The sequence below is a fragment of the Saccoglossus kowalevskii genome, chromosome 5 (genome assembly GCF_978046115.1).
Source record: "Saccoglossus kowalevskii chromosome 5, keSacKowa6.1, whole genome shotgun sequence".
Classification (NCBI taxonomy): domain Eukaryota; kingdom Metazoa; phylum Hemichordata; class Enteropneusta; family Harrimaniidae; genus Saccoglossus; species Saccoglossus kowalevskii.
The window spans coordinates 22,908,851-22,929,324 of NC_140645.1; the positions used below are offsets into that span (position 1 = coordinate 22,908,851).

General features: G+C 38.7%; 1 protein-coding gene across 1 annotated transcript in view; it reads right to left on the bottom strand.

Moving 5' to 3' along the window:
* LOC100370261 (neuronal acetylcholine receptor subunit alpha-3-like) overlaps positions 1–19,321 on the bottom strand; it is a 34,903-nt gene extending 15,582 nt beyond the window's left edge. The window contains exon 1 of the mRNA XM_078010360.2: positions 18,981–19,321. Coding sequence (XP_077866486.2) covers positions 18,981–19,065 — 85 coding nt within the window. The 5' untranslated portion in view covers positions 19,066–19,321. The remainder of the gene's footprint in view (positions 1–18,980) is intronic.
* Positions 19,322–20,474: the final 1,153 nt, after the last annotated feature.

Sequence of the window (20,474 nt, forward strand, 5' to 3'; positions counted from 1 at the left end):
TCAAACTGAAACGGAAGGTTTCTATTTGCCAATGAAATTATATTGGAACATTTTTAAATGACGTCACTGTGTACTGCGCCCCTTGATAGGCTGATTGGATTTAACTCCCATTTATAAATATTTATAAAAAAACAAAACAAGAGAATGGGTTTGTTGTGTCGACAATACACCTATTATAAAATCAATATAGTCATGGGTCACAACCAGCTCCTTCGCACACACGCTGGAAAGAGTAACATGTATGCATACACTGCGTACATATTAATTTCTACAACAAAAAAGTGATCAACTTTCTTTTTAATACTTATAAAACATGAGCGTCATAAAATAATGTATAACCTCATATATTTTGGACTGGACTGAACTCACGCACAATAGATCATTTTCTGTTCACTACGAGAATCACACGTTATGCGTGAAATCGACGTAAAAACAGGACAAACTAAGGTCGTAGTGGCGTCAAACATCGCCTGAGATTCGACAAACGCGAAAGTATTTTGGGGGACATTTCCATGTCAATAATGTGCTGCACACATTTGATGATAGGCAATTTCGATTAAGTGAGGATATTCGAATGCAATATTCTTCTGTCAATGATCGGCCGGTCGATGTGATAAAGAAATTCGAGTTCAAAATCAAATCGTTCGATTTTTGCGGCAGACGTTCGATGCGCGTCTTTCATGCATCTCGCGAGATCTCGCAGTTGTACGGAAAATCACCTATTGAGATTAAAGGCGGTGGTCGTCGCGCCGCGTCCTGTTCGACCTGGCACCCAGAGCGGCGTACACAACGCGTGTAAAATAAACCGTTTGCTTACGTGAAATTCGAACACGCGCTGAGCGACAACCACCACTCGATTCGTAGACTATTGTGATTAGAATCTTTTCGATACTAAATTACGGAAATAATACTTCACGCATTTTATAACTGATATAACATAAAGGTTATTTATATTACTCGTCTGCACATGACATGAGCTCGTGGTAATAACGAAAACGTTATAGAACATTTTTGGTTGGTGGCCATTTTGATTCGCTTGATATTTTACCCACTTTCTGACAGACTCTCGTTTTGTAAAGCAAGTTTCGAGCAAAGTATTAAATGGATGTATCTTTAGAGGGCCACTTTAGATTCAAGTGCAATTAAGGAACTGCAAACACCGCTGTGATATTTGTACTTTACTCATAGTTTCGCTAATCGTGACTGAAGTTAGTCGTTCTGTTGGCGGGAAAACAACTTGTATATGGATCGTACAGATTTGCTAACAAGATTAGTTGCATAAATTTATCGGTCACGTGTTTAACTTTAACCAATCGTTATCGAAGAACGGAGAATTTGCAATTGGTGTAAAACATTACGGTGCCATATAGAAATTAAATTTTTGAGCAGACGAGAACTTTTGGAGCTAACCCTCCTATCATTCAATATGGAGCGAGATAAATTACCCATAATGCAATGTAGTTTATATACACGGTTATTGAACAGTTACTTGATTTTACGTGATTTTTTTAATAATTCTAAAACGAACGCACTCCTTGCGTTGTAACCTCTGTTAAGAAGGAGTTTGTGTTATTTTATTTATTTAAAGGCAAGGTCCACTGGACAATGTAAACTGTCCGCTTTTGAGAGTTGGCGCGCATGTTAATTCGGAAAGCCTTACTCGTCTTTTCAATTTGAGTATTTCGCTTTCTGTTTAACCGTAATCGTTTTCAGATGCGCAAGAGTTCGTCCGACATATAAAGGAAGTGGTAGTCATGGCGATGTAGCGAGCCACCGTCCAATATCTGTTTTATCGGGATTGTCAAAAATACTGAAAAAAACACGTCCATATTTGTATATCAGATTATTTGCTTCAAGCTAACCTACTCTTAGACGATCAATCACCATTCTTGTCAGACAGCACTGGCCCACATTACCGACCATATTTGTTGTACAATATCGAAAATGGCTTCCTCAATTGTGCCCTCTTGATATGTACAACCTCGTTAACATTTATTAACATATTGTGTACGCAGTGCGCATGTTTCGATCCTTTTTTCCGTATTCCACAGCCAATGCGTCACCACATTGAGGTCAATTGCAATTTACGTTTGTGTAAGTGACGTTCAGCACCGTCAATGAGGTTTGTCAATTAAACCTCATTGATGGTGCTGAACGTTGTGTTCGTATTCGAAGCCCACACATAAGCGACACTACCAGACCCATGTGTATATATATATACACAAGCTAACAAGCCACACCAACCAAACACTGGGTTACCATATCACCAAAAGTGTACGATAACTTTGCGGTATTGCAAGCCGGGATATCTGCATCCTACCATATCAGGGAATGCGAATCCTAAATATGAAACGACACAGTCTGTGATAGAGTAACTGCGTGAACGATTGGGCAGTATTTTCAAAAGTTCATAGCGAAAAAAGTTCCAATAATAAACCTTTTGCGTTCTTTGCGATATTCCGCGTTATGCGTGAAATCGAACAAATAATACAGGACAAACAAAGATCATAGCGTAGCCCGTGGGATTCGTCTACAGGTATAGGGGAAACATATCTTTGAAATAAAGACGCCCTCTAGCGACGATGATTGATCGATATCAAGATGACGCAGATATGTATGTGCAATGTCGTTCAAATAGACAACTCTGTGTGGTTGTGGCATAGTTTTATTCACATTTTGAGTGACGGGCGTCGAAGCAATATAGACACCGTAAATTTATACCCAATAAACTACGCCCTCTAGTGACGTGGCGCTTTTACGCGTTAGTGGGTGACAAGAATGTCGTTCAAAGCGTCGACATCGTTTTGATCTGTAGCCGTCTATCAGCGAAGATTACTAGTATATGTTGGGGCGTAGTGCTATATTAATGAGCTACATAATCAACACAGTTGCACGACATTAGTGACGTTCACGTCATCGATTTCGGTACGTGCCGAGACTCGGAACCGAGTCGGCAAGTGCCGAAGCTTGTGTGTGAACAGGTAAATGCTTGGGACCGAAACTCGATACGTGCCGAGATTTACTGCCTGAACGCTCGTCACGAACCGAAATCACACCCTCGGTGGTGAATTTAAGAGAACATATACTGATTGATATTAATATGACATGATGATGGAGGGAAGTGATATATGGTCGGATGCTGTAATAAAGAATGAAATGAATGCAAATCATCGTCAGCGACGCACATTCATGTACTACTGTAACCGGTATTTTCTTGCAATGCTATATTGACGTGAAAAAAAAAAAAAAAAATATTTTTTGCCGTTCACGTGCACGATGACTCGCAATCAATACCATAACAACAAATGGACATAATTTCAATATAGCAATTATTATTATCATCGTCATATGTGTATCGTTGCCACAGTTGTCGCAGTGGACGATAGAGAATGGAACAGTACTTGTCGGTTGGTAAGGCTGTAAATAATCGCGCGGCTCTCTCGCACCCGGCTGCCATTTTAACGAAAAAGGTATATTCTGAGAAACGTCACAGACCATCTTTAAACCTTAAACGTGCTTACAAGGCTGCCATTATATTGTCAACCATACACATAGACCTAGATTGCACATACACGTGGCGATATTAATTACATTTAAAATTGACGGACACACATCTTGTTTTCCAATAACGCAATATTGTTTCATCAAGTGATTTCCGCCAACATGAGACCGCATACCGACATCGCGGCATAGCTTGGCTGTTCGTCTCGTTATACGTGTCAGCACGTTTCGTGCGAGGAGCGACAGTTATAATTTCTTTCCATGGCTATGTAATGAAACCCCACTCCAATATATGCGCTGCGATCGATATCGTAAATTCTAAAAACACAATGTTAAGCCCCCTGGTGTTCTTAAATGAAAGGTTTACGTCATCGCTCACCCTCAAGCTCTGCGATGTTTTTATTTCATTTCGTTTTAAATATACTAAGTGGAACAAATGCATAGTTTGGTGTCGTTTTACGGAACGTTTCAATATTAATGACACCATGTAGTCTGTCGAACAGTTGTTGGCGTCAGTCACCAATCGTTTTCAGCGACGATACTTACTTTAATTTTATTATTGTATCCCTAGCAAATAAATCAAACACGTATATATCATGAATTTAAATTGGGTGAGAAGCACAGCATTAATATAGAATCAAACGCATCTCGTGATTTCATAATGTAATTTTTTATTCTGCCGCAGGAAGACATCTGTCATCATTTGCGAGTTCATTGTTTGAAACGAAATAGACTAACTTGTACTGCGTTAAAGCGGGAGGGTCGTCACCTGCGCACGCGCGGGAATTGAGTCCCAAGCGACGATAACAACATACACTAATTACGCAAAGGCTCGTGGATACACGCTTGTTTGTAGACAATGACACGCTATGGACATCCGACGCATGCGCAGATGACGATTCCCCCGCTTTAAAATTTATTAAAATATATGATGGCATGTATAACAATCTAATTAACCACGTGTTATGTTACGTAACTGTACATGAACTCAACCATTTATAAGTAAGTGCTGGAATGGCTCATTCGCGAGTTCCAGCAACACCTAGTATTCTTTGTCCGGGTACGTCATTACATTCGCCATTTCATCATGATTAGTATAGAGCTTGTGTTCCTGCACGAGATCAATAAAATAGTTCTCCATGTCTAAATCATTTGAAGTACTGCCAACAAATTGTCGTTTGGTACCAATTTAGTGACCGTGCTGCGTTATGAGCGAACTTTGAACGCGCCTAAATATTGATGACGTAATCGAATTGAATATCACATGCATACGGTCATGAACTTCAAATAGTCGTAGTCGTACCATGCATATTTTATTACCGACTTCACGTAAAATCAATACTTCGTGTTTGTTTACAGAAGATTAGCTCAAATTTTCGAAAATACAAAAAAAAAAAAAAAAAAGTTGAATTATATAAAAAATACAAAACACAAGAGCACAGATTGCTTTCCACAGTAATAACGCTTGGCTGGGTATCACTAATCTTAAACGTTCGTTGAGACACATTGCTGTCCGACGTCCCGCTATTTAACAACAATCCAGACACTTTTTGAGAGGTCATTTAACAGAAGTAAACTTTTGCACACCAACTTATAAAAATACCGTGACTTCGATAGTATTTTAGGCGAAATCAATAGAATAGAATAGAATAGAATAGAATAGAATAGAATAGAACAGAAAACGGAAATGGAATTTCTTCACTGAGTGATTTTTTCTTTTTTAATTTCTAAAGCTTTCCGTATATATCTTATAAGTGCCAATAGTTGTGATCTCTATTGTTTGTTTTCAACATGTAAATACATTTGCCTTTTCTTTATAGTTGTTCAAAGCATTATTTTGTGAAAAGTTGACATTTCATTGACCTAAAACACATCCCCAAAAACCTAAATAAAATAATTTATCGTAGATTCGACCCTTCCAAAAATATTAATAGGACAGATTTCCAAGTTTGAAAGAATTAGGATAAAACACGTTTAATTTATTTTAACCACAAGAAAATAATAACACCGGAAACGACGACTACAACAAGAACAACAACGACAGACATTTTCAACTTTCAACTATAACAAAAATTATATTATCCTATTTACCGAAACTATTTTCCAGTTTAGCAATGTACTTACGCATGTCTACAAAACATATCAACTTCCTCACCAACCACCGGATGTCGACTCGGAGAAAATAAAATTACCGCCAGTCTTGAATAAAGGAACCATCAAATTCTTTATTGACATTTTTTAATATTTACAGCTGTACTTCAAGTTGAAACCAGTATAGTTTAAATAAACATACGCGATTTATTGGCTCGTTTTCCAAAGTATGTAACTACGCCGGATTAAAACAAAGACAAGCCTAAAGATAAAGATTTTACATTTCATTCGTGACGTCGATTTTATTGTTTATCACGACATTACATTTCTTCCAGCAAGTACAAGAACAAAATTGGACTGGCATTTGTTTTCGTTCGCGTTTCCCACAATGCATTTCGGCACAATACGTAAGTTGTACCACGTGAGAATTTTAACCAATTACGGTGCGGCTAGTAAAGTTCTACTCACATCAGACTTTGTATCTTGCATCTAATTTTGTATTAGTTCCATGATCTGACTGACCCAAATTAATGGACAACAGTTCGTGGTCAAATGTGAAAAAAAAACAACCACTAAATGTCAGTTACAATTACATAGGAAACAACACATTAGAATAAATATTCGATAATCGTCAACCCTCGTATCCACATTTAATTGAATTATTTCTGTCAAAAAATGGAGCCGATGGAGTGATTATATCAAAATGCGTTTCTACTTTATGAATCATCTCTCAAATCGTTTGAAAGTATTGAGAGATGAACAAAATTAACTGTGGTAGGCGTAGGGTAGACATTTTTGCATGTCGTCACGGTTACGGTCATTTCCCTTAACCGGTGTCGGCAGTCAAAACTGCCAGCCTCGCTGCTGTGATTCCACTACGCGTGCTCCAGACAAATCTGGTCACGTGATCCATGCTAGCCTGTTATAGTTCTGGTATAAATTCAACTCTAACCTGACCCCCTCCCGTGATGATACGCGCGGTTTTGTTGCACCCATGTGAATAGTATTACATTCCGGACACATTTCCTTTTCATAATGTAATATACACTTGTAAATTCAGCACAGTAATGTTTTAAACACATGTAGGGAGCGTTCCACTCGGGGATCAATGTCTATAGTTCACTGCCCTAATTCACCGTGTTATAACGACACTGTTAAAAATGATCAATCGAGCAGACGACATATTGTCGAGTCAGATTGTTGCTATTACGCGTTCCGGTTTTTAACCGTGACCTATTGCTTAACATAAGATTCTAATTTCTGAAATGAACAATAGTACGAATAGATTTTTCATAAAATATGGACAGTTTCGCGCCTACCAAGATGTGCGCTGCAGCAGTGGCGGCGGCACGGAGGGGGGGGGGGGCACAGGGGCCCTCGAAAACGTCGCCCCTAAAATCAAGCTGAAACCTTTTGTGTCAGCAAAATTTGCCCCTCAAAATGCAGGAAATAGCGTTTCAGAGGGTCCAGATTTCAATTTTTTTAAAGGGGGAGCGTGCCCCCGGTCCTCTTTTCAGAAAGTCGCGCCTTTAAGTTGGGCACGAGGGATGGTGAGCAGATCTCGCCCCTCCATACACAATTTCGTAGCGCCGCTTCTGTAGAGGCATTAGAAGGACTGAAGTGAGACTGATATGTGGCGACAATGTCCTGGATACGCCTAGGGTATGACGGGATACTGAGTCTAAGATCAATTACGGACACACAATGTCCGATGACGGGCGATCGAAAATAGTACCGACTTGGTGTTCGGCATGTTTCGTAATAAGTCACCCTCTTTGCGTACAACGTTAACTGCATGGAAGGAAATGTTTTGTAAACGAATTTGTAATTGGTTGTTACAAGGCATGACACCTTCATATGCGTGACGTCATCGAGCAGCTAATTAGTGGAGTAATTGAATTATTTTCAATTTTATTTTTCGCGGAACGTGTTATTATTTCATAAACGTCATCCATGAATAGTCGAGTCCCATCGTCTTAATATTTGCATTATTAAATAAATTATGATATTAATATGTATTTGGGTTTGATACGTCATTATAGTATCATGTTTCATCTTGGCGGTGAAACCTCCAAAAAATGTTTGTGACGAAGGCATAAGTCGATTCTCATTATAGAATATAATAGATTTGCATTATGAAGTCAGCTTCGAATGTAAAAAGTGCATTGAACCATATACCTCATCAATCAATGAACCAGTCTATCAATCGATTGCCTGTGGAATGATATATCTCCGCTGCATGCATTGTAAATAGATATATTTAAGAATAACAGTTTTATTTTTTATCAAATACGAAATAAATTTTAAAAAAAAAATTATCGTCGCGAAATGGAAAAATCTGCCAGAGGTCCACTCATTATGTCTGCATATAAATATGAGAAAAATTTGGACAGCTATTGCAACGAAGTAGTCGAAAATAACATTTTATACCATTATACCAAAAATATTCACTAAAATTAAACTTGTCACGAGATGAAAAGATGTCTGTATATCAAATATCAAAGCAATGTGGCTATACATATTAAAAAAAATCGAAAATAGCATTTTTACAAAAAATAACAAAAAGTATTCTCTAAAATTAGAGAAAAAAAGTGAACATAATGTCCGACCAAGGTGTCTACATATAGAATATCGAAGCATTTGGGCTTGCCATTTCCAAGAAGAAGTCGAAAATATCATTTTTACCAATAATTACATAAATATTCACTAAAACTAGGTATCGTCACAAAATGATCAAATCTGATTAAAGTCCCGTCAATAAAAATAGGGGCAATGAGGCTCACCGTTTTGAAGAAGAAGTCGAAAATATTGGACGGCAGAGCTTAAAGACTTTCTTTGACGACAATTTATTTCTGTGCCACAAAGTACATTGGATGTTCATTATAAGCAGTCTTTCCGATTTTGAATTAGACAATTCTCGTCCTTAACTAGAATCAGATACAAACTAGAAACAATATTCTTTGTATGTATTCCCATGTCTATTCGATTTTCAGGTTTGTAAATTTCAAAAGATGTTTCATTTCCAATGAAATGCACATTTCAAGTTGTAACCTGTTATGATCGTGTAGCTAGTAAAGCATATGTGCACCAACACTTAAAAGCGGGAATGTCGTCACCTGAGCACGCGCGGGAATTGAGTCCCAAACAACGATAACAACACACGCTTAAAACGCAAAGGCTCATGGGTAGACGCTTATTTGTAAACAATGACACGCTATGGCCATCTGACGCACGCGCAGGTGACGACTCCCCCGATTTAAAGTAATGCTGGTGGCTGCAAGAGCATGACAGTGCATTTTTTTTTCGCAGTGTCATTTCTGAACATTCATATTGCTCTCGAATGTTCCAACATGTTTTCCCTGCAACACCTTGCAGTGTTTAGCTTGTCACCCCCATTGTTTCTAATGGTCGATCCCTATTAAATGCAGGACAACTATAACCACACAAACAAATTTACGTCGACTTTGACACATGCGCAGGTGTTGAATAGTTCGCAATTGTTACTGAACCGATTGATTTAATGAATATATAGTTACACCAACCCATGGGAATCGACATCTGAGAGCGTTTCTTTTTCTTGAGCTAATCAGCCTTTTGAAATTACCATTCCGAGGGGACCAGGCTACCCTTCATAATAAGATAACGACATTATCGTTCGACTCTCGTAAATTGTATTGAATAATTCATACTAAAGCTTGAGATAACGTTTTAGATCCCACTGCAATTGAAAGTAAAGTGACTCAGATCATCACGAGTGTTGTTGAATGTAAACGTCTGGGGACGATGATAAGTGTGGCGTTTGATAAGCACTGGGAATTCATCTAAAGGTTTCCCCAGAGGTCATAGGTCAGTCGACTTGAAATGTTTATCAACGAAAACACATTTTGAGAATGACATTAATGTACATGTGCCTCAAGTTTGACATACACCGGATGACAACTAACATGCTGGCATGGTTCTATGACGTCACTTCATGTGATTATTTCTTGAACGTCTACTATGTTTTGAACATTTTCACATTAATCTCTCGTCTGTTATTATTCTGCACTTTACAACTTAGGATTGTGAATCTATTTCGCAGGGGCGGACGGCTACATGCACCTTTGAACAAAACGATCATAATGTAACATCGTCTCACCCACACAAATGGCTTATGTGTATATTACATGTATTTGCGGATTGTGCTATCAAGTGACTTGTTTGACTTCGAACGAGATTTGTTGCCATGGTTCCAGTCTTTATATCGCTCCACAGTGACTGTGGTCGCTCGGAGCCACACATCGACTCTTCAGGTGAAACATGTCTAGCTCTGATCGCGTTATGACGGACTTGCTTTCTCCATACCGTGACGATAACACACAAGTATATTGACAATATATACGTAGAAACATTATAATTACGTGAAACCACATAAAAACGATGTGCGTTTACTATGTAGAAATCTATAAGCAAGACGCAGTTATTTCATTTTAGACTAAATGATATGTTTGAGATTTTGTGACTAAACCAGAGCACACTTCCGTTTACCCTGGTTAAAACTAAGCACCCTGTTATTTGTTTATTTTATTTAAAGCGGGGGGGGGGGGGGAGTCGTCACCTGCGCATGCGTCAGATGGCCATAGCGTGTAATTGTTTACAGACAAGCCCATGAGCCTTTGCGTTTTTTGCGTGTGTTGTTATCGTCGCTTAAAACTCAATTCCCGCGCGTGCGCAGGCGACAATCCCCCCGCTTTAAAGTTTGTTTCTTTTACATATTCATATTACCATTTATAACCACGAGACGAGAACACCGTGTCTAACACAACATGCAGCCGTAGTTAAAATTAAATCATCGTTCAATGGTATAAACTGACTGGGGTTGTAAATTCACAGTCCTGGTCAAAAGACCATATACATGCAACTGTTGTCTAGAGCGTGAGCCACTGAGTGAGACGATACTTGCCCACTGTTCCCGTGATTGAAAACAGTTTAGTTCAAAAAATACGTTGCCGTGTGAATTAGTGATTAGGGGTGAACCAATAGAAAACAACACTTTTATTTTGTTCTTATGAAAAATTTACAGTAATAAGATTTACGCGTGCAAATTTGTGTAGTGATCACTGCAGGATTTGTTTCCAAGATTGTTTCCTAAGCATTTTTTTTTTCAATTGTTGAAAATGTTCAACCCGTAGTTTTTCCTCTCTATGCAAACAACGGCGGTAGCGCCAAGCTCAATTTTGCCGTGTTAGCTAGGTGAGAGCACAAACCCTTATCAGACAGGATGCAGTTATAGAGTTAAAACTACGACAATTAACAATCGCATAATATTACTTAAAGGGCGATAGTCATCGCGCCACGCATGCGCGAGATATATGGTCTCATATAAACAAAGATGGCGAATTTGACTGTTGCACAGATGAACGAATACAAACTGAGCTTTAATTAGGTGTTTTTAGGTGATTTATCGAATGAACTTGAAGGAGTCACCGGCGAGTCACCGGCGGTAATTAATGCAAGTCGCGCCCAGATCAAACCTCATACATGTATTGGAAGAGCGCATTGGATTGTGAGAAAATCACTATTTCACTATATCACTAAAACCTAAAAGAGAAACAACAACAATAATATTTCGGCTTTGTGAAACTTCCAATAATAGCGAGTAGCACCCGCGCTATCGTGAACGAAGGCGAGGAAACGATAGCACTACAACTTTATGCGAGTTATTCGATTGGTTCGGAAGTAATCACGTGGTAGTTGTCAGGGAATCATAGGTGATTTATGGTGCATTTAACCTCACTACAAAATGAATTACGCAATAGATTAACTGATTGATATTTTTTTCAAAATACATTACAACTTGTTAATATAATGGCAACATGAACCCAATCAATGAGGATAAAAGCATGTAATAATAACATTCAGTACACGAAATATGCGCATTTAGTCGAAGGCATAACATGCATTCACTAATTGTCGTGAGTTTATGCCATGAAATAAAGATAATCAAGGGACATCCAATTGAACACATTCACATCTCGTTAAGAATGAGAGACGTACGGTGGGACTTGTTCTTTCTTTCCAATGTGTTCTTCAACAAATATAGATATTAGACGCAAATTCAAATATTTTTTCTTTTACTCCTGTTATCGCGTTTATATTCGCTACACCGCTAATTAGGTCTATATAACCATGTTTTTAACAGTGAATGACGGGAGAGAAAGGAACACTACAAGTCTCGTGATCCTCTCGTTCTCAACGAGATCTCGCCGGCAGTTTACGTCTGAGATCTATATTTGTTCGAAGACATACTGGGAAGGAAGAACAAGTCCTGTGCCTCTGTCGTTCTCAACGATATATCGGGGGTCGTTTGCATCCAAGGTTGAATTTTACCGTGAATCATTACGCAAAATATGTTTACAAATAACGGACAATTGAGAACATAATCTATAGATGTAGTCTCATACACACGAAAATCTTAAATATTACCATTTTGTTTGAAATGTTTGTAAATATTTATAAACCGGCCTATCAAAGGGAATGCGCAGTAGAAAGTCAAATTAAATTGTCGAATTAATAAATATTTATATAAATGGTTTGTGGTGGGAATGGATTTGTAGGGCGATAGTATACTTATAATATGACATTAAAGTAAATTTTGGGACACATAAAATAATACATGACACACTAACACTTGTAAACGGAGGGTCGACGAACTTCCGGTTATAAACCCCGCAAAGAGGCATGGGAACTAGACGCTAAATGGGAAAATAGGCACGAGTCACGAGTTAAATTTTTGAGAAAAAATCACTTCTAGTCTTCAACCAAATTAAAATAATCACAGTCCCTGTGTCACATCGAATAAAGTTGTTCAAATATAATCTGAAATATAATCGGACTTCGTAACTAAAGCGACCGAGCGTCTTTTGGCACCATCATATGATTAGTACAGCATCATTTCGTGTTTTTTGTATTTATCTATAATTGTTTCCTATTGACCAGGGGTCTTGGTTAAAATTGAAAAAAATACGAAAAAACAAACAATTGTCACAATTATAATTTTCTAGACTGTAGTTCGTATTATTAAACTTTAGTAAGCAGAGATCGATGACCCGGAAGTTGCATACATGTGTGACGTTGAAAGATTAATTCTGATTGGACAGCTGGTTTCTTCACTGGAGTCATCGTTGTTCTGATTAGAATGGCAAATGTGCATGATAACTTGAATGTTTTAGTTTTCTTAATTTTAAACTAGCTCCCCCGTCAGAAAAAAAATGGTCGATCCCTTATAATGACTGTTTCTTAGTAACCCTGAACATTGATAACGTCGAATTCAATACTCTCACGTAAAGATATTGCTTTAATTAATTAAATATTTGTAAATTATTGAATGTGACGAAATGCCAATTACTCATCGCACCAACACGGCATGGTGGCGACTTAGGAATATACTTGTAACGGTTTCGGATGTCAGCACAATCGGAACTTACATATTCAGCGATCGAGAATGCAATGATATCTTGACTTAACGGTATGGGGTCCAGGTCTAAGGTCAAAAGTCAATGACTGTCATACAGACGGTTTTTGATTACGAAATGCTATCGATGAGGTCAAGCAGCATCGCCCTCAAAATGAAATATATTTAGATATTAATAATATTGATTACATCATGTGAATTTTGGTCGAACAGCCTTCAAATAAATCATTAGGGACTCCGTAGACGTTTTTTGGTGAATGTTGGCCAAAATGAGTATTCTATTCTTTATAGATTCTGTAAATCTGACTATTCGATGAACTTCAATCAATTTTATAAGTTAACGAGATGAAATCGTTTGGATAGCTTAATGAGTAAGAACTCGAGTACGACGTAATCATGGTTTTCGAAAGAACAACGATACTAGTGGGTGTAAAAATACCTGGATGTCAACTGCGCTGTGCGTTCGAACTTCAGTTTGTGTCTCTGACAATAGAACAATAGCGAACAATATAGGACCAAATATCGACTTCAGAACAATAGTGCTTGTCATTACAACAGCAGAGGACCTTTAACAATTGTTAATCGAATGACCTTATTTGTCTTTTTGGTTTGCGAAACAGCAAATAACAGAAAACCCGGTCTAGTCACGGTTAAGTGACTGTTGAGTGAAGACAGCCTGGTCAACACTTTGATTTGGCCACCATGGTGACATGTAGCGTGGACAATATAGGTTGGCTATGACTACCTTTTATTGGCGAATTCTTTGGACAAGTACAAACCGCGGGGCACTTTGCTGGTCAAGGGATAATGCGGAGAAAGAGGTATATTTTTCGAAGTCCGCGAAAACCCAAAAGAGAGTACTTTTTAAAACAAGAAAGGGGTTTGGCAGTGAAAGATCTTGTTATTTTCCCACCTGAACCGAGCACATACGGGGCAAATCGAACCATGATCGAACAGATCGATATAGCATCTTTTCGAATTTATGGACTGAAACTGGCATACCCGGAAGACTCAGTCAGTGTTTTCTCTAAATTAAATGTTAATTAATTAAATGTTTTGATTTTTCCGGGTCGGGTATATTCTGTAGAATGAGGTTTTAGACCGGATATTGCAGAACAATCATATGTCCTACCTATACCAACATAAAAACTACAATATGTGGAACGCAAAACGAAATTGTAAATTAGCTCAAATCGGCAAAATGGCCACCGACGCAGTGGCAACTAACTATTAAAGTTGTGACATTTCGCTGTGGGTAATAATGAAAAAAACACCACCGATTGGATCCCGGGGTATTTGTACTCGAAAGAAATAAAAACGGGTGATTGCCGATACAAATATATAATGTGTGTCACGATGTGCATGCTCTTCGAAGATCAAATACAGAATTACCAGCTATTTTTTTGAGAAAATACCATATATGGAAGACAGTTCGAAAAGATGAGCATCACCACTAACCGGATATTATGTCACAACTTCCGGAAATCTCCGAGGCGTGAGTCCGGATCAGCAGTGAGTCATCGTAACACATACGAAACACGATTGGAATAATTTGGAATGCAACAATAAGAGATCGCTGTATTATGCAGTCGGGTACAAATAAGCAGTGTGAATATCCGAGCTTTTGATTGCCCATGGATACATTTTAACTCTGTCTCGCAGTGATGGCAGATGTTATGCCACGTCAGGCTTTCAATTTAAACTGTCATATCACGCATGGGCCTCACACTGACACGATGTGATGCAATCAATACAGACACATATTATGACACAAATCATGTGAACAGAATGCATCTTTACAAATGTACATGTACATGTAAGCATGGAGGTATGCTTTAAAAAAAAAAAGACGCCATTCTTATTTTTAAATTATGAGGTCACCCAACTGGGAGGGGGTGGCTGAATCCGGTTCCTGTCACGGTAATATATGTTACATGTATTTAAATCTCCCAGACGATTTCATTGTATTCGCATTACCTCTTTCTTTAACTCATGTCTGCCACTACTGCCGACCCTGTCTAGAAAATAGAAACATTTTGGCTTAAAAATTGTCCAATAAACGCTATTTACGCTGATTTAAAACAGTTTGCGTTTCTCTTCTTACTCGGTATCGGCGAGCCTGACAAGTTGCCGTGACAACTTGTCAGGCTAGGTGTCGGCTAGTTTCCTTCCGCTGGTCTCCGAGTAACTTCTTTTATAACACACCAATGTCGCGTGTGTTTGTTGGAAGAGGGGGGGGGGGTTGTGACAGGAAACAGCTAAAACACACACCAGCACGTATTGTATAGTGTGGAATCTGGATTAAACTCAAATCATAAAAGTGCGAGAGGGATTTATGGTCACAGATACGCCAGGACACACAATCCTCGGGACAAGTGTTACATGTCGTGATACTTCAACAACTAAATAGCTTACAAAAAATAGAGAACTTCAATGAGATCATAGACTGCAACACGGTACTCGCTTAGATGAATGTTTTGAGCCGATGTTCATTACCATTTCAGGTGCTGTAGATAATTTACAATTTTCTCTCAACATTATTCATTCATTTCCTTTCCAGGTAATATGCATGCATCCAACTAAAACAAAAGTGTTGGACTGCCCTCCGATTCCCATCAACGTGACAAAACGTCGCACCATATATAGTGCACTACTGGGGCTAACGAATGAAAGTGAGTCGTGGGGGGGGGGGGGTCCAACCTATACGCGTAATTCACCCCCTCAAAACCCAACCAAATTCTGGAAAGATTAGGAAAAACGACACAAGACTCCGCCAGCCAATACAACGAATGCAGCGGGATGAATATAATCGTTATTTGGTGATATCGTTACCTTATAGCATTGTTCTCGGTGGCTAGAGGGTTTCCAACGTTCTGAACAGAATAACAAAAAAGCTCTGCAATGCTTTTAGAAAAGTACCGGCCAAATCAGGGCTTACATGCCATGCCTGGGACACTGGAACCACGATTACATTCGCCATCATAACTGTTGAATGTATGTTGAACATAACCCTCTATGTTGTCACTACAGGTGATATTCGAAACAGAAAACATGGCAGCTTCTAAAGGTAGTGTGTAACCTTGATACGCGAAGCATTAAACCACGAAACGACGCGTGAGTAATATTGAAATAAGACCCAACGAGTCGTCTTTCTTCGCCCTGTACGATACACTTCAACTTGCCACGAGTTTATTTTGATTTCCACCGGTTTCTCATACACGGAGACGTGTCGCATTTCACGTGTATACGTTACAGCTAAACATAAACACCGCATTTCACTCAGCGCAGTCAATGTCATGTACTAGTACTATGTGTTCGTAAACAATAGGCGAGTAGTGATCTCCGGCTCACGGCGCTAATAGACACTCTGAGCGGATAATGTAAAGGCATGAATAACTTTGTTTTATTTTACGCAAAATAAAAACGATTGGTGTATACACGACTGACAAATATTAATCTGTTTTGAGTTTTAAAATCAAATAGCACTTTGACGTCAGAAAAATAGCCTCAGTAGACTACGAGTATTCTCTATCTACAGAACAACTGTTAGTCAAGAACCTTCGGGTTTTCATTGAAATTCTCTTCACAGTGCCATTGGCCTGTTTATATCACGTGACATGTTCGTCGGAGCACGTCGTCAAATCCGCCATCTTGTTGGGCTAGTTCGTAGATCACAGTCTTGCAAACACTAAAACACACCGTGGTTTGACAGTCTGACTTTAGCTACTATTGCACAACTCTGTAGTTGATAAGTGCGAGCGTGCGGGTGCGGCGTATTGGCCCAACATCGTAAGAGTCCACAAGAAACCTAGAAATAGTTTGATTATTCTGACTATCATATTTAACAGAAGAGTTTGATATACAAGCATTGACGTCTGAAAATAGTTCAAAATTACATTACGTCATGTCATTTACGTATGTTACCCCGCGCGCCCTCAGATACCATGTGTGACGTGAAACCTATATGCATGTATTAGTGTTGGTACGCGTGTGGAGGATTTCGATTTTTTTTATATTCAATTTGAAATGTGTGTTAATCTGCCAACGCATATTTCATATATAATATTTATACGTGCAGCTAAGAATTACATTTCAATACTGTCACATATAAACTGAGAAAATACAATACTATTACTGTAAAATACTTTATTTTACCTGGGATTAATTTTATTTTTACTAATTCTTTCCTAGCTAGAAGTGTAAATAAAGTATCTAGTCCGGTTCAAACTATGTTATTAAATCTTTCTATCGTAGTCAATTTAGTTCATGTGCGGCCTCGGTGTTTCACCGTTGCCTAGATATTGGCGGGAATATTGAAGCCTTCGTGAAAAGCCCCCCCCCCCCGCAAGTAAAAGCAAATGTACACCGTATTCGTAGTGCCAATGAATCATCTGTGACGTCACACGCTGAATAAATATGGAATACACTATACTGGTATCAAAATACTGCACAATAAGCAACTAATAAAAGAACAAATACAATCCCAAATTGGTCGGTTGCACGATAAAAATCATTGTAATCTATAGCGACTTGCAGTGAACCCTTTCAGCGTGGCCGTGAGTAGGCGTTGTGTTTGCAAACTGAAGGCGGCTGGCGTAAGAGAGTACTAGTACCATGTACATCTCACACTTTGGGCGGAAGCTCCGCGTGACAGCTTTAATTGTCCAATGTTGCAAGGAACAGTGTACATTGCCACTTAGATCTAATCAAGTAATTATCATGATCGCTGCTGACTATTTAACTCGTGCACAAAATGCCGATTTCCGCTGAAATGTCAGACGCACCAGTAATGCATTCAACTGACTTCGATGTGACGAGTGTTATTTGATGAATGAAGTGGTGCGTGTGAGCTTTACATGTGTTCCGTTGTAAATTATGACATAGAATACAAGAACGGTTTTTCGATTCTCCGATTCACATTTGAGTCAATCGAAATTTGCGGGTTTCAGTGACCCGTGGTATTTTGTCCGAGTATGTCACCAGCGTCGCCATTTTATTCAGTCTCGACTAATATGACCAAAATGTCTAAATATCCATCGAGTTACATCACGACTTGGTGGGTAAATACCAAATGTAGAACAGTCGTTTAGTGCTGTGTACGGATTGGGGAGGGGGGGGGGGTGCAGGGCGCGATTACTTGAGAGATAACTGTGTAGCAGAAACCCGCAGTTTCCATATTCCAAACGTCATTCACACACACGACTCTGGTTTGGTTAGAGACTTCTTCATCAAAAATCTAGAAATGTCTATTCACTTCAAAACTACTTATTTAATTTTGTATAGGAATGTTTTTTTAAATAATTAAAAAAATAAAAATATTTTGTTTTCACAAAATTATACACGACATTAAGTTAAAAAAGGGGTCATAAGCTGACAGAAAAAATAATACAAGCTTTGAATGGTGAATATATTTACGTAACTTGAACACATTATAAACGTTGAACACTATTAATATAACCATGAAAAAGAGATTATAATTATGAGTTCGGCTCCCAAATAGAACATACCCCTATCTCAGAGTATCGTCTTAGCGAACTTAAGCAAAATGATATTTGCAGTCAAATTTGAAAAGACGAACGTGAGAACCGTGACAAAACAGTGTAATATTGACATGTAAAGTGCGTCGTTTTCGTTTAGATACAAAACAGAGCATAGAAGTAGAGTAGTAGGATTATTCTAACAACGAGACGTGGTTGTGTTAAATTTAAGACGTCCTTTTCGAGTCACGGATCATTGTTTCAAGTGGTTGCGTAGATTCCTATTTAACTTGGGTTGGAGCAGGGTTGAAAAACACAATGACGGTGCAACGTGGGGGACTGATGCGAATACAATATATACGTCTGTTCAACGACAATAGCAAGAGCCAAAAAACAAACAAAATATATCGGCGTTGCTGCTGAGAAAGAGCGTCGTGATTAGAAAATGGTGTACTCACCTGGGGTGTACGATGCGAAGAGCAGCAGAACACACGTAAAAATTGCGTTTCTACAGTCCATTGATTCCAATATTGGAGGTGGCATGTTCCCGATGACGCCAAGAACGCGATATGCAGTAAGAGAGAGAGTGTGTCAATGTTGTTGATCGATCCGTATAACAACGGTATTAAGGTTTACATAAACCACACAGTGCGGTGAATTCCTGGGCATTCAGCGATATGAATGGGCACGACGTTACACAGCATATAGCAGTAAAAAAAATCCCCCTGGCTCCTTTGTAGTAGAAATAAAAATCAATTGACTACACAGCGCTGATACCGTACCCGCCGATAGTTGCCGATTATGGTTATGAACGGCTGCGTGGAGAGAGAAGGGATAGTATATCCGAATGACACGAGTAGACGCGATGAGAGTTGACCGCCACACCGCAGTTCTTTACACAAACTGACGCTGAGTCACGCGTGTTTACATGTACACCCTATTGGAGTAACGAGTATCGGCAAACTATCGAAGTCCCGAGACAGTTTTTTTTATGTTAAACTCCTTCGTGAATCGATGATAGTCGGTTGAAAATCCCCGTCGCGTACTCAGTGATATCCGTAAAATGATTGCTTTACTATCCACTTTCAATTTCAACAATTGATCTAAGAGTGACCTTTGACCGCACGCAAATGCTGAAATGCTTTGCAGCGTGTTTCTCAAAATGGTAATATTAGTCTACACTGCACTGCTGCGCTGTGACGAGTGTCGGGAAAACCATCTTAAAAAAATGTCACACGTAGCTGAAAATTACAACAGCGCCCCCAACCTTTAAACATAAGAAAACCCGTCATATAGAAAATGTGACGAATGTTAAATTGTTTATATATTCATGTTTTTCAAAACAATAACTTGGTTTTTATGCAATGGAAATAAAAATGTACATAACGCAGGCGGTTATGACGTCATGCAATCTCGGTTTTTCAAATCTAGTTCTTAAAAGGAAGGTTAAATATGTAATTGTATTTTAGTGTGAGTGATCCTGCCATGCTTATATAACTGAAATAAACATGTGCAACTATGTGTAGAATCAAGCTATCGTAACCTTTGACCCTTTAAGCGCAAAAGTCAACTCAAGTCATCGAATTGGAGGGAAACATTACCGTACGTCACTCTCATTATGCATCCCAATAGTCTCGGTGCAGTCGTACGCTTTTGTCATGACACTGTTTGGAGAACCACCATGTTGGTGCTTTTAATTCTTAATAAATTAGCGGTATCTAAATATAATTTATTAAAATAAAATTAAAATTCGAGTGCGATGCAGGGGCGATGACTTCCATTTGAATTTCAATATTAACGACTATGATATGTATATGGCCGTACAGAAACACCGCCCTCTAAGTTCTAATCGACAAAACATCACCATGAATTTTCAGAATGATCTCTAAAAAGCATTTTTTCCCTTTTGTTACACTACTTTGACTTTCACAGCCAAATAATCGTTCTGCTGC